Source organism: Peromyscus leucopus, chromosome 1 (genome assembly GCF_004664715.2).
Source record: "Peromyscus leucopus breed LL Stock chromosome 1, UCI_PerLeu_2.1, whole genome shotgun sequence".
Lineage (NCBI taxonomy): Eukaryota > Metazoa > Chordata > Mammalia > Rodentia > Cricetidae > Peromyscus > Peromyscus leucopus.
This window is the reverse complement of record NC_051063.1, coordinates 166,193,358-166,206,895: the sequence shown is the minus strand read 5'-3', so window position 1 is coordinate 166,206,895 and position 13,538 is coordinate 166,193,358. Positions and strand designations below refer to the sequence as shown.

At 54.6% G+C, this 13,538-nt stretch overlaps 1 protein-coding gene across 7 annotated transcripts in view; it reads left to right on the top strand.

The window, feature by feature from the left end:
- Positions 1-12,282, top strand: part of Myh14 (myosin heavy chain 14) — a 56,919-nt gene extending 44,637 nt beyond the window's left edge. For all 7 annotated transcript variants that reach the window (XM_028858853.1, XM_028858852.1, XM_028858850.1 and 4 more), the window contains 9 exons: positions 865-1,077; positions 2,256-2,417; positions 3,874-4,002; positions 4,591-4,679; positions 4,755-4,878; positions 6,379-6,587; positions 9,711-9,819; positions 11,330-11,502; positions 11,716-12,282. In XM_028858853.1, coding sequence (XP_028714686.1) covers positions 865-1,077; positions 2,256-2,417; positions 3,874-4,002; positions 4,591-4,679; positions 4,755-4,878; positions 6,379-6,587; positions 9,711-9,819; positions 11,330-11,502; positions 11,716-11,869 — 1,362 coding nt within the window. In that variant the 3' untranslated portion in view covers positions 11,870-12,282. The remainder of the gene's footprint in view (positions 1-864; positions 1,078-2,255; positions 2,418-3,873; positions 4,003-4,590; positions 4,680-4,754; positions 4,879-6,378; positions 6,588-9,710; positions 9,820-11,329; positions 11,503-11,715) is intronic.
- Positions 12,283-13,538: the final 1,256 nt, after the last annotated feature.

The window sequence follows — 13,538 nt, the reverse complement described above, 5'->3', positions numbered from 1 at the left end:
GCCTGTTAGGGTTTTTATTGCCCCATCCCAAAAACGTGGTTTTCTTTTTAAGTTGGGGCTTTTGGATTAGGAGGTTTCTGTCCGTGTAGTGCACATGACCATAGCTGTGCTTCTGATTCTGCTGCTCTGGTGAAACCCCAGCAAAAGCAACATGAAGGGAGGAGGGGTTTATCTGGCTCACAGTCCCAGGTTCTGGTCCATCCTTGGCGAGTGTCAAGGTAGGAACTTGAGAAGCAACTGGTCACATTCACAACCAGGAGCAGGGAGTGAATGATGCATGCAGCTCCTTTTTAATACAGCCCAGCGCCCAGACCTCGTGCTGCCACCAGCAGTGCATGTGGTCTCTTCGTGTTAATTAACACAATCAAAACAGTCATCGCAGCCAACCTGATCTAGACAGCCCCTCGCTGGGACTTTCTTCCCAGGTGATTCTAGATCGTATCACGACAGCAATTAAAACCAACTGTCACATACAGGTTTGCATAAAATGTCTTCAGACAATTTAAGATGACACCTGGTGGTTGCTTAGTCAACAGTGTGAACGAGGGAACAAGCTCACTTAGGCCTTCCTACCAGCTGCCGTCCAGTTCTCCATCATAGCCTTCCCCACGCTACTTACGACACCATCTTTTCTTCTTGTTGTTGTTTTTGTTTTGTTTTGTTTTTCAAGACAGAGTTTCTTTGTGTAGCTTTGGTGCCTGTCCTGGATCTCGCTCTGTAGACCAGGCTGGCCTGGAACTCACAGAGATCCACCTGCCTCTGCCTCCCGAGTGCTGGGATTAAAGCCGTGCGCCACCACCGCCCGGCTTCAGAACACCATCTTAATCCTGGCCCAGGACTCAGACTCACTCCCCATCCCACCAGGTGCACGAGCTGGAGCGAGCCCGCCGGGTGGCTGAACAGGCAGCCAGTGACCTTCGGACACAGGTGACAGAGCTGGAGGATGAGCTGACTGCTGCAGAGGATGCCAAGTTGCGTCTGGAGGTGACGGTGCAGGCCCTGAAGGCTCAGCATGAGCGTGACCTGCAGGGCCGTGACGATGCTGGTGAGGAGAGGCGGAGGCAGCTGGCCAAGCAGGTACTGTCCGGCAGGGGCTGCGGCACCTGCCCTACCCTGGTGAATGCGTGGAAAGGGAGTTCCCCTCTTTGAGTATTTCCACCAGGGGCCCCTCGCCGTCCACCTCCACCCAGAAAACCATCTATCTGTTCTGCCAGGAGGCAGTGCCACGGCATACCAACATTCCCAAGCATCGCCCATCAGGGAGGCACCCACCTCCTGCCCCTCGCTGTCAGCCTAAGTGAAATGTCTCTAGACCTTTCCTTAGGAAGTTTAACCGGACTTCTGGTCTTAGTTGGGTTTCTATTGCTGTGAAGACACACCATGACATGTCAACTCTTATAAAGAAAAACATTTAGGCCGGGCAGTAGCGGCACACGCCTTTAATCCCAGCACTTAGGAGGCAGAGACAGGCAGATCTCTGTGAGTTCGAGGACAGCCAGGGCTGTTTCACAGAGAAACTCTGTCTCCAAAAACAAACAACAACAAACAACAACAACAACAAAAATAATAAAAGAAAGCATTTAATTGGGGTGGCTCTCTTACAGTTTCAAAGGTTCAGTCCATTATCATCATGGCAGACAGAGGTGTGCTGGTGTGCAGGCAGACATGTGCTGGGGTGCAGGCGGACATGGTGCTGGGGAAGTATCTGGGAGTCCTACGTCTTGCAGACAACAGGAAGTTGACTGTCACACTGGGTGGTGTCCTGAGCAGGGAAACCTCAAAGCCCACCCCACAGTGACTCCCTCCCTCCAACAAGGCCACGCCCACTCCCACAAAGCCTCACCTCCCAACAGAGTCACTCCCTATGAGATTATTCAAACTACATCCAACTACCACACTTCTAGTTAACCTTGACAGAAAGGGCATCGAGCTGCCGTAGGAAGGAGTCAAGCCCAGCTTGGTAACCCGTTGAGTTGATAGGAACTTGTTTACAGCAGTGAGGGGTAACTCGGGCAACCGCACCCTGGCAAAGCCTACCCTGGCACGTGTGAAAGCGGATTCCGGGAGCTTCCTGCCCACGCTGCAAGCAACTCCACCCAGAGTCTCCTCTCTGGCCAGTGCTTGCTGCCCATGTGGCCTCAGGGAGGGGAGCTTTGGAACCTTTTGACTGTTTTGTTTCGTGAGTTTTTGTGATTTCTCTAAGCCCCACTTCCCTATGACCTATGACCTCTCCTATACCTGCCCCCCCCCCCAAGCTGAGAGATGCAGAGGTGGAGCGGGATGAGGAACGCAAGCAAAGGGCACTGGCTGTAGCTGCCCGAAAGAAGCTGGAGGCTGAGCTGGAGGAGCTGAAGGCGCAGACGTCGGCTGCTGGGCAGGGCAAGGAGGAGGCAGTGAAGCAGCTGAGAAAGATGCAGGTGAGGGGCTCTGGGTGGAAGGGGGCGGGGATCCAAGGTAGCCCCTCCTCCAGCAGCAGTGGCTGTATTAGCTAGCAGCCTCGCAAAAGCTGGTCTCTGGTGTGTATCCGTTCCTTTTCTTCTTTGCATCTCATTCATTTTAGATGCTAGACTTTGAAGTCTAAGTTCATTATTTGATTACATAATAAATTTAGTGCCACTAGGGCCTTGAGTAATGCTAGGCAGGGGTATCATTGAGCCACACCCCAGCCCCTCACTGGGGGATTCTAGGATTCTAGGCAGGGGCTCCAGCACTGAGCCACACCCCCAGCCCCTCACTGGGGGATTCCAGGCAGAGGCTCTACCACTGAGCCACACCCCAGCCCCTCACTGGGGGATTCTAGGCAGAGGCTCTACCACTGAGCCACACCCCCAGTCCCTCCACTGGGGGATTCTAGGCAGGGGCTCTACCACTGAGCCACACCCCCAGCCCCTCACTGGGGGACTCTAGGCAGGGGCTCTACCACTGAGCCACACCCCAGCCCCTCACTGGGGGATTCTAGGCAGGGGCTCTACCACTGAGCCACACCCCAGCCCCTCACTGGGGGATTCCAGGCAGGGGCTCTGCCACTGAGCCACACCCCAGCCCCTCACTGGGGGATTCCAGGCAGGGGCTCCACCACTGAGCCACACCCCAGCCCCTCACTGGGGGATTCTAGGATTCTAGGATTCTAGGCAGGGGCTCTAGCACTGAGCCACACCCCCAGCCCCTCACTGGGGGATTCCAGGCAGAGGCTCTACCACCGAGCCACACCCCAGCCCCTCACTGGGGGATTCTAGGCAGGGGCTCTACCACTGAGCCACACCCCAGCCCCTCACTGGGGGATTCTAGGCAGGGGCTCTGCCACTGAGCCACACCCCAGCCCCTCACTGGGGGATTCTAGACAGGGGCTCTACCACTGAGCCACACCCCAGCCCCTCACTGGGGGATTCTAGACAGGGGCTCTACCACTGAGCCTCCCCACCCCCATCCCTGCACGTACTATGATATTTAAACTGGCAGGTGTCTGAGTTATATTTTTATGGGGTAGCAGTCAGAAGGGCCCGTTCATGCACCCAGACAAAGGATCCCTGTTTAACCTCTTCGTCAGGCATGTAATAGTGATAATAACTTTCCCCATCACAGCCCACCTTCTTTCTCACTGGCTCCTTCCTCATAACTCCCTGGGTGGAGGCAGACTTTGTGTTGGCCTCTCCTCACACACACTCCCAGGAGTGCCCACAGAGCCACAGGCTGGTTATTTTCTGTTCTGGCTCACTTTAAGAGGTTGACTAAGGCCTAGAGAAGGGGTAGAATTGACCCAAGGCACACGACAACGGGCTCTGTGCCGGCCCTGCTCGCCCGAAGTCAGCAGCAGCAAGGGTGGGGCTCTCGTGAAGCAGCAGCCCCCTAACCTGCACCGGAACTTCCACCCAGGCCCAGATGAAGGAGCTGTGGCGGGAGGTGGAGGAGACGCGCAGCTCCCGGGAGGAGATCTTTACCCTGAACAAGGAGAGCGAGAAGAGGCTCAAGGGTCTGGAAGCGGAGGTGCTGCGGCTGCAGGAGGTGAGGCTGCTATGGGTGGGGCTTAGCGGGAGGCGGCGGTGTGGGCGGGGCTTAACTGGAGGGCTTGGGCGAGTGGGCGGGTCTTACTAGGAGGCTGGGGCGTGGTCAGGGCTTTGCAGGAGACGCTAGGTGGGGGAGACTTTGGAAGTGGGCGTGGCTCCCTGTGCCTTCTTTCCTTGGCAGTGGGGAATCTTGTCCTGGGGTCCAGTGGGAGCCAGAGCAGGGGCGGCCCAAGGCCAGTCCTAGGAAGATGAGGAAGACAGGAGACAGGAAGTTAGGGGCAGGAAGCTGGAGTGAGGGAGAGGTCTGGGGGGGGGGGGCATGAGGAGGGGAAGGCACAGTTAGGTAGGAGGGTGTGGGAGCAGGAGGAGGCCCGGTGAGGAGAGACATGGCAGAGGGCGGGGCTGCAGGGGACTCGGCTCAGAAGGGAAGAGAGGGGCATTGGTGGTCCGCGCTAAGAGAAATAAATCCTCCTGTGGGGTCGGAGGTCACAGGCTCACAGTCAGGAGGAAAAGGCTGAAGGAGAGAGAAAGGTTAACACCAGTGTCCTAACCTCCTCATCCCTCTGCCCCTGACTGGTCCATACAGGAACTGGCTGCCTCAGACCGAGCACGGAGGCAGGCGCAGCAGGACAGAGACGAGATGGCAGAGGAGGTGGCCAGCGGCAACCTTAGCAAGTGAGTGTCCTGGCCCCGTGGGCTGGGCGTCCTCCTCCAGGCCTGCCCTCTGAAGCAACACCTACCTTCTCCTAGGGCAGCCGTTCTGGAGGAGAAACGGCAGCTGGAGGGGCGGCTGGGGCAGCTGGAAGAGGAGCTGGAGGAAGAACAGAACAACTCTGAGCTGCTCAAGGACCATTACCGGAAGCTGCTGCTACAGGTGGGCGGGGCCGGCCTGCCCCACGCTAGCCCGGGGGAGGGGCGCTCTTATTCAATAAGCCGACCAGGGACATTTGATGTGATGCTGAAGGATGTAGAGGAGTTCGTAAGCCAGGAAGGCACGACTATTGGTTCATCTGTAATTCATCTGTAATTCTGAGGACTCTCAGACAGGCTTGAGATAGGAATTAAGTGAATTACCAAGGTGTGGCAGCTCACAGCTGTAATCCCAGTACTTTCCAGAGTTAAGGCAGGGATTATCACAGGTTCAAGGCCAGCCAGGGCTACAAAAAGCAAACACTAACATATGAATGGATGGCTTCACACATTAAAGGAAAACTTGTCTGTCATTGGCCCAGTTAAGAGAAAAAACCGTCTCTGCAGGTGGGAGTGTAGGATTGCTTCTGTGAATCACAGCAATCCCCCAGCCTCATAGCCTTCCCTATACTGACCATGCCCTGTTTGATTAGCATTATACAACACTTTTTCTTTTCTTTCTTGGTCTCCCGTAGCCCAGGAATTCTTTTTGTAGCCTGAGGATGACCTTGCTCTCCTAATCGCCCACCTCCATCTGTGATGAGGCATGTACCACCAGACTGGACTGTGCTGTGCAGGGAACCCGGGGCTCCTGTGTCCTGGGCAAACCTTCTCCCAGCTGAGTCCTAGCCAGCCCAGTCACCATTTTCATTTTACAATCAAGATTCCAAAGGCTGAAGGAGGGGCTCATGAATGTGCCCTGGGAGGCGAGATGCAAAAGCTTTCACCAGCCTGGGCTGGGCGCCTGCTGCGGCCGCCTGTGACTTCAAAGCTGAGGACGGCAAGGTGCTGCTGTCAGGGTCAAGGCGGCGTCTACACATCTGCCAGCTGCTATGAATGGAGGCCTCATTCCTCAGATGACCCCACAGGTCTTGCTGGCTGTGCCGCTCAGTGGGAGGGGCCGGAGCCTGCCTCCTTTCACAAGCTCCTCAGGTGACCCTGACGCAGAGCAGAGTGTGAAGGGCCCGAAATAGCCTAGTTCACAGCCACAAATTTAGAGCACCTAAACAAGTTTGTGACCATCTCTGGGACTCACTAAAATAGCACAGCTGAACCTGGCTGTGATGGTGCACACCTATCATCCCAGCGTTTGGGAGGTGGAGGCAGGAAGCTCGGGAGTGCGAGGTCATCTTCAGGTACATTATGAGTTCTAGGTCAACCTGGGCTACATGAGACACCATCTCATATAAAAATGTTAAGACTAAATTTAAATAGATTTAAATAATTTTGAGTAACTTTAAATAAATTTGAAACATTCTTGTTCATTAAAAAGTAAAAGGTACGACTTGCTGCGGGTTGTCTTTCCTGAGCTTGCTGGAGTGTTGTTGTTGAGTGCTTAAGTACCACCAGTCTCTACGCTGTGCATTTAGCAGCCACAGCCATTGGCTCAGCTCATCCCAGGAGGGCTGCCGCCCGCTTCCTCCCGAGGCTTCATCCCAGTGTCCCATCTCCTCTCCCGCTGCAGGTAGAGTCCCTCACTACAGAGCTGTCTGCTGAACGCAGTTTCTCAGCCAAGGCCGAGAGCGGGAGGCAGCAGCTGGAGAGGCAGATCCAGGAACTTCGGGGTCGCCTGGGTGAAGAGGATGCTGGAACCCGAGCCCGGCAGAAGATGCTGATCGCTGCTCTTGAGTCTAAACTGGCCCAGGCAGAGGAGCAGCTGGAACAGGAAAGCAGGTGAGGAGGGCGGATGCTTTGGCCTGGAAGGACCTTCAATGGAGGGTCCAGTTTGGGAGCAGGACTGCTGTGTAACAAAACACCCTAAAACTTGGTGACTTCAGACGAGTTTATTGTTGCTCTGAATTCGGCCCTGGCTGCTAGGCTCCTCTGTATGGGTTTGGTTGGTCTGTCTGCTGTCCCTTTGCTCCTCAGAGGGTTGGCTGCACGGCTGTTCTTGGTTGGGCTCAAGCACATGCAAGGCCTTGCCTAGATGACTAGACTGACCGGTTCTGTTCCCTGTGGCCTCTCATTTTCCAGCAGGCTAGCCCAGGATTGCCTACATGGCAGAGCCGTGGTCCCAAGAGTAAGGGACACGATCAGTGGCTTCCAGGGGCTCGGAACTAATGCCGTGCTACTTTGTAAGCCATAAGCAGAGCAAGTCCTGTGACTGCACAAGTCCACAGTCGGATGTGGGCAGCTGCAGTCACACGCTAAGGGTGAGGGACAGCAAGCAGTGAGAGTTCACCCCGCCCCCATCACACCATCACAGACACAGATGTCTCAGATAAAAGGACGCTGTGCTCTGGGTCAGTGTCTATGTACTTCCCTCGTGGTCACAAAACGGCTGCAGTTGTATCCAGCACCACATCCACACATTCTCACAGTCAGAGCCAAGAAGCCAGGCTAGAAAGCTGGCCCAGTGGGTGAAGCCTGAGGACCTGAGCTCGAAACCCCAGCACCCACACGGGAACCAGACACTGGAGCATGTGTCTGTAATCCAGCGCTCCCACAGCAAGATGGGAGGCAGAGACACGAGACTCCTTGGAAGTTCACTGACCAGCCAGCCTGTGTACATAGCAGCAAAGTAAGAGGTCCTGCCTCAACAAGGTGGAAGATGAAGACTGACACTCGAGGCTGTCCCCTGACCACATGAATGAGTGCACACACACACACACACACATGCACACATGTACACACATGCACACATATACACACACATATACATGCACATATACATGCACACACATGCACACATATACATGCACAATGCACACATATACACACACATACATGCACACATGCATGCACACATATACACACACATATACATGCACACATGCATGCACACATATACACACACATATACATGCACACATGCACACATACACATGCACACATATACATGCCTGCACACATATACACACATGTACACATATACATGCACATATACACACACGCACACATGCACATATATGCATACACACATGCACACATACACACATGCACACATACATACACACACACACACAGAGTTCTAGTTTTGCTTCTGTTGCTGTGGCAAGCACCCCAACAAAGGCAATTAAGGGAGAATGGGTTTATTCAGCTTGCAGTCCCAGGTCTCATCCGCTGTTCTGGGGGAGCCAAGACAGCAGGGATCCTAAGCAGCTGGTCACATCCACAGCCAACAGGAAAGAGGATGGATGCACACCTGTGCTCAGCCCATCTTCAAACCCAGGGAAAGTGCTACCCACTTGTAGGCTGGGTCTTCCCACATCAATTAACAGTCAAGGCAGTTCCCACAGACATGCCCACAGCCCTGCCTGATCTAGACAGTCCCTCATCAAGACTTTTAGGTTGATTCTAGGTTGTATCAAGTTAATGAAAAGTAACCATCAAGCAGAGCAGTGGTGGCACACACCTTTAATCACAGCACTCCAGAAGCCAAGGCAGGTGGATCTCTGTGAGTTTGAGCCTGGTCTACAGAGTGAGCTCCAGAATGGCCAGGGCTACATGGAGAAACCCTGTCTTGAAAAAGGAACCATCAAGCTAGGTGTGTGACACACACTTTGATCACAGCACTCAGAGGCAAAGGCAGGTGGAGCTCTGTGAGTTTGAGGCTAGCCTGATCTACATAGGGAGTTTCAGGTCAGCCAAAGCTACACAGTGAGAGCCTGTCCCATAAAACAAAACAAACCCACAAAACAAAATTAACCATCAAACAGAAGAAAACATCAACTGAGGGTGTCAGATAGGGAAGCTAACTGCTGGAAAAGATGAGAAAAAACCCGGTGCAGACTGACTTCATGGACCTGGACCAGACTCAGGGAGTCTAATGCCAGGCAGTTCATTGCAGCATATCTAAAACAGTACAATGTGGGAGAAGGTTTCCAGGCAGTCATCGGTCCAATCGTTCCCATCCCAGGTGCACACTAAAGCTTAAGGTGTGACTTAGAACTTTTCTACAAAGTACGTGTGACCATGAGGGTGGGCCTAGAATCTAGTGACGTCTCGGACCAATAGCATAGAGGTCAGCAGGCCATAAATACATGTGACATCTTCCCTAAGGAACACACACACACACAGAGAGAGAGAGAGAGAGAGAGAGAGAGAGAGAGAGAGAGAGAGAGAGAGAGGAAGCAGGAAGCAATGGCAATAGCGGCTGAGTTTCCTCTCACTAAACCTCCCATAATACCTGTCACGAGCTGCTGTGCTAATCAAACTCGTCACTAAGGGACTTCCAGTGCAGCAGGCATCCCCCGCCACACACATACCATTGGGACACTGTGGGACTGCAGTACCAACCGTCTACATATGTAGGTGCCTGGCTGCCATCTATACAGCTGTGATGCCCATGATCTTTACGTGATGTATAGAAAAATAGATCAGATAGGCCTGCTGTCTGGGATTCCTATTTCCAGTTCAGCATCTTCACCTTGGTCTGGAGGGGATGTGAACTGCTGTGCATCCAGAGGGAGGTCGGGGCTGGGGCTCCGTTGGGCCAGAGTGCTTGTCCAGCATGCAGGAAGTCCTAGGCTTCATCCCAGCACTGTATAAACTGGGCATGATGGTGCGTGTCTATCATCCCAGCACTTGGGAAGTGGAGGCAGAAGGATCAGAAGTTCAAGGTCATCCTAGCTAGTGAGTTTGAGGCCAGTCTGGGATACATGAGACCCTGTCTCAAAACCATTAACATCACAGGAGACATTTTTAGGAATATAGCTGTCCTACAGAAGGAAGCTTGGTGCCAGTGTCTGGCTGAGTGGGAGGCAGCCAGAAAATAGGAAAGAGGGGGGAAACCCAAGGATGGAACAGCACCCAAAATGCTGTGGTGACAGAGAGTTTCCTGGCTCTTCTCTGTAGAGAGCGCATTCTCTCTGGCAAGCTGGTGCGCAGAGCCGAGAAACGACTGAAGGAGGTGGTTCTTCAGGTGGACGAAGAGCGCAGGGTGGCCGACCAGCTCCGGGACCAGGTGAGCAGTTGACCTCACCACAAACAGTGGGCGGTGGGATCGAAATGAGAAAATAACACTGCTGGCCTGGCCTGGCAGGTGGCTCAGTGGGTTATCCCAGCTATGGTGGAAGCTAAGGCAGGAGGATCGCTATGTGTTCCAGGAGAGGCTATGCTACAGTGAGAGACCCCTTCTCAAACCAGGAGCAACAATGAAAAATATCCTGTAGTCTGTAGGTGACGGAGCCTGTATGTGACTCCAGGTCTATGCTCAGATAGAATACCCGTGTCCTTAAAAGCTCAGCTATGCCGTGCTTGCTGTTCATTCCACAGATGATTATTGAGCATGGCCTTTGTGCCAGGCACATTGCTAGGCATTAGGAGTAAGGTGCTGGAAAGGTTCCAGAAGGTCCTGGCCCTCACAGGGCTCACGTTACCAGCCTAGGAAAGGTATACACACAACCAGACAAAGATAATGCCAGACTTTAGTGAGGGCTGTGAAAGAAAAGAATGAAGACACAAGAATGGAGAGCCTTGTCCAAGTTGGGTGTTGGAAAGGGCTATGGAGGTGACATTTGAATTAAGACCTGATAGAAGAACACCCAGATGGAAAGAGCAGGAGGTTCAAAGTCCCTGAAGAAAGGAAGCAAGCAGAATGAATCAATATAGCCAGAGAGGGGAATATAAGAAGAAGTCAGCCTGGGGATGTGGCTCACTTAGTGAGTGCTTACCTAACATGCACAAGACCCCGGTTTTGATCCCCGGCATTGCACTTGGGAGATGAAGGCAGGACCACCAGACGTTTAAGGTCATCCTTATCGACATAGTGATTTCAAGGCCAGCCTGCACTACATGAGACAAATGAAGTCACATGATGTGTGTGTGTTCTTACCCTGGAGAGAGGTGGCAGTGTCTGGGGAGATCAGGGTGAATTTGGTGTGGTCTCTGGGTTAATCAGAGACATGGACATGAGGAAGTTTATGTTAGGTCTGGCCTCTTACCCAGCAGTCCTGGGGAGCCAAAGGAGAGCTGGGGGGTGGGGGGCTGCTCTGAGTGTGCTGGCGCCCTCCAGTGCTCTGACATGACTTCCAAGGAGCCACGTGTTCATACCAGACAGAGCAATGGCAGGTCAAGGAACTAATGCCACCAGGCCAGTTTGGTAAGCCAGTGAGTTTATTGGGGTCGCTTATAGGACCCTGGGTGACTCTGCAAAGACAGCTGCATCACCAAGACATCTCACCCCAGCATGAGTGATTGGCTCACAAACCCTGCAGCCCCTGAGGCTCATCCTTGTCTACTTCCCTCCGGCCTCCTATACGCTCTTGTACCCCAAAGACCACAGGAAATGGGTGGTCTCACTGGAGGGTTAGGTGTTCTCTGCTCCTTGGATTGCTCGCAGCCTAGTCTCGGTTGCCCAACAACCAGCTGTCTTGTGCATATTTTGTTGCCACAACTGTGAAGGTCTCAGTAGGTGACCCCTACTAGGCACTGGGGGGCATCATGGGAATGAGCTGGTCCCCTCCTCCACTCAGCTGGAGAAAGGCAACCTCCGCCTGAAGCAGCTCAAGCGGCAGCTGGAGGAAGCCGAGGAGGAAGCATCGCGGGCGCAGGCTGGCCGGCGGCGGCTGCAACGGGAACTGGAGGACGTCACAGAGTCGGCGGAGTCCATGAACCGGGAGGTGACCACGCTGAGGAACAGGCTCCGGTAAGCCACCCGAAAGAGGCGAGTAAGACCCGGCCTGCGTGGGGCTGGGACCCGGGGGTGGGGAGGAAGCTATGGCTTCCCTGCCTTCCTGAACCCACACTTTTCATTCTCCTCGATCGGGTGCCTTTGTTCTCGGCGGCAATTCGGCAATTCGGCTCTCATCTCTGTCTGCACCTCTGCCCCGCCCCATCACTTATGGATTCTTGCCCACAGGCGTGGCCCACTCACCTTCACCACTCGCACGGTGCGCCAAGTGTTCAGGCTGGAGGAAGGCGTGGCTTCTGACGAGGAGGAGGCTGAAGGGGCGGAGTCTGGGCCTGCACCACCCCAGGAACCTGAAGCTCCACCCCCTGCCACACCCCAGTGATCCAGTCTGCCCTAGATGCCCCAAGGACGGGGGGGCTGTCCCAGTGTCCCTCCTGGCTTGCACTTTGAAATGATGCTGCCCTCTGGCACTGTTTTGGCATTGACGAACCCTACTGGGACCCCAGGACCCCCACCCACTGGGGCTCCAAATCAAGGCCCTAAACCAAGGAGCCGGGTGGCAGGGAGGCACGAACGGCCACTCTTGTTAAGGAGACAGAATGAGCATGGATGGCAAGGATGTCCTGTCTGCTCCTATTTTCAGCACGCCTGTCCCCTGCAGGCGGCCTCCATCTCCTCCCAGTGTCCTGCCCTCTTTTATGGGGTGGGGGAAGGTCTGTGTGCTCACAGGGCAGTGTTCAGGTCCCTCATGCTCCAGGCACTGAAGAAATAAATTACACCTGACTGGATCCTTCACCATGGCTGCGTTCCTAATTGGGGACCAGAGTGCGTTCCTCGGCTGCTCTGATATGTGAGATCCTCCCTAGGGTCTGGGTTATTTACTGTACAATACAAAGTAAAGGTGTTCCACTATGTGCTGGGCCAACCATTGTCCCCTCAGCGTCTTGGAGCAATTGCTGAGAGAGTAAGGTACATCGTTCCGGCCCTTTCAGAGTGTTAGTAACCGGCCGAGCTCCTCGCCGGGGCACACAGGAAGAGTGAACCAGGACCCAAACTCCAGTCTGGCTTCAGGGTTGGTAATCCACACATGAAGACATAGTTTTCATAAGCATCTTGCATACCTAGGACACTCTCCCTGGGTTCTAGGACTCAAGTTCCTGTATATTCTCTCATATATTCCAGTTAAGGGCTGTTCATGTTTGTCCTCAAGGAAAGCAAGGCCAGCACTTCCCCAGTGCCCGAGGACGCCAAAAGAGCAGGTCCCATGGGGGGATTCTAGGCAGGGGCTCTACCACTGAGCCACACCCCCAGCCCCTCATTGGGGGATTCTAGGCAGGGGCTCCACCACTGAGCCACACCCCAGCCCCTCACTGGGGGATTCTAGGCAGGGGCTCCACCACTGAGCCACACCCAGCCCTCACTGGGGATTCTAGGCAGGGGCTCCACCACTGAGCCACACCCCAGCCCCTCACTGGGGGATTCTAGGCAGGGGCTCCACCACTGAGCCACACCCCAGCCCCTCATTGGGGGATTCTAGGCAGGGGCTCCACCACTGAGACACACCCCCAGCCCCTCACTGGGGGATTCTAGGCAGGGGCTCTACCACTGAGCCACACCCCCAGCCCCTCACTGGGGGATTCTAGGCAGGGGCTCTATCACTGAGCCACACCCCCAGCCCCTCACTGGGGGATTCTGGGAAAGTTTGTTCCCAGACCAGGCTGTGTTCCCCCTGCCCCTTGAGAGGGACGATAGGCCGGCATCACCCAGCCCAGCCCCCACCTCTGTGCACCCCAAATCCAAATCAGAAAAGCCACTTTTAAATGAAAAGGAATCATTTATTGGGCTGGGGAGGGGCATGACACTGTTTCTTTGTGGGGGAGGGCTGACATGCGGCAGCTTCTGCATGGGTGGTTCATGCACCCTGGGTGGGCGTGGGGGAGGCTTGGGGGAGAAGCCTACCGACCCCTCCCTCCCTGCCTGCGGGTGGGCCAGGAAGACCCGCCGTTAGCACCAGTTGCAGACCTCCCCTCCCCCAGACTCAGGACCCGCCC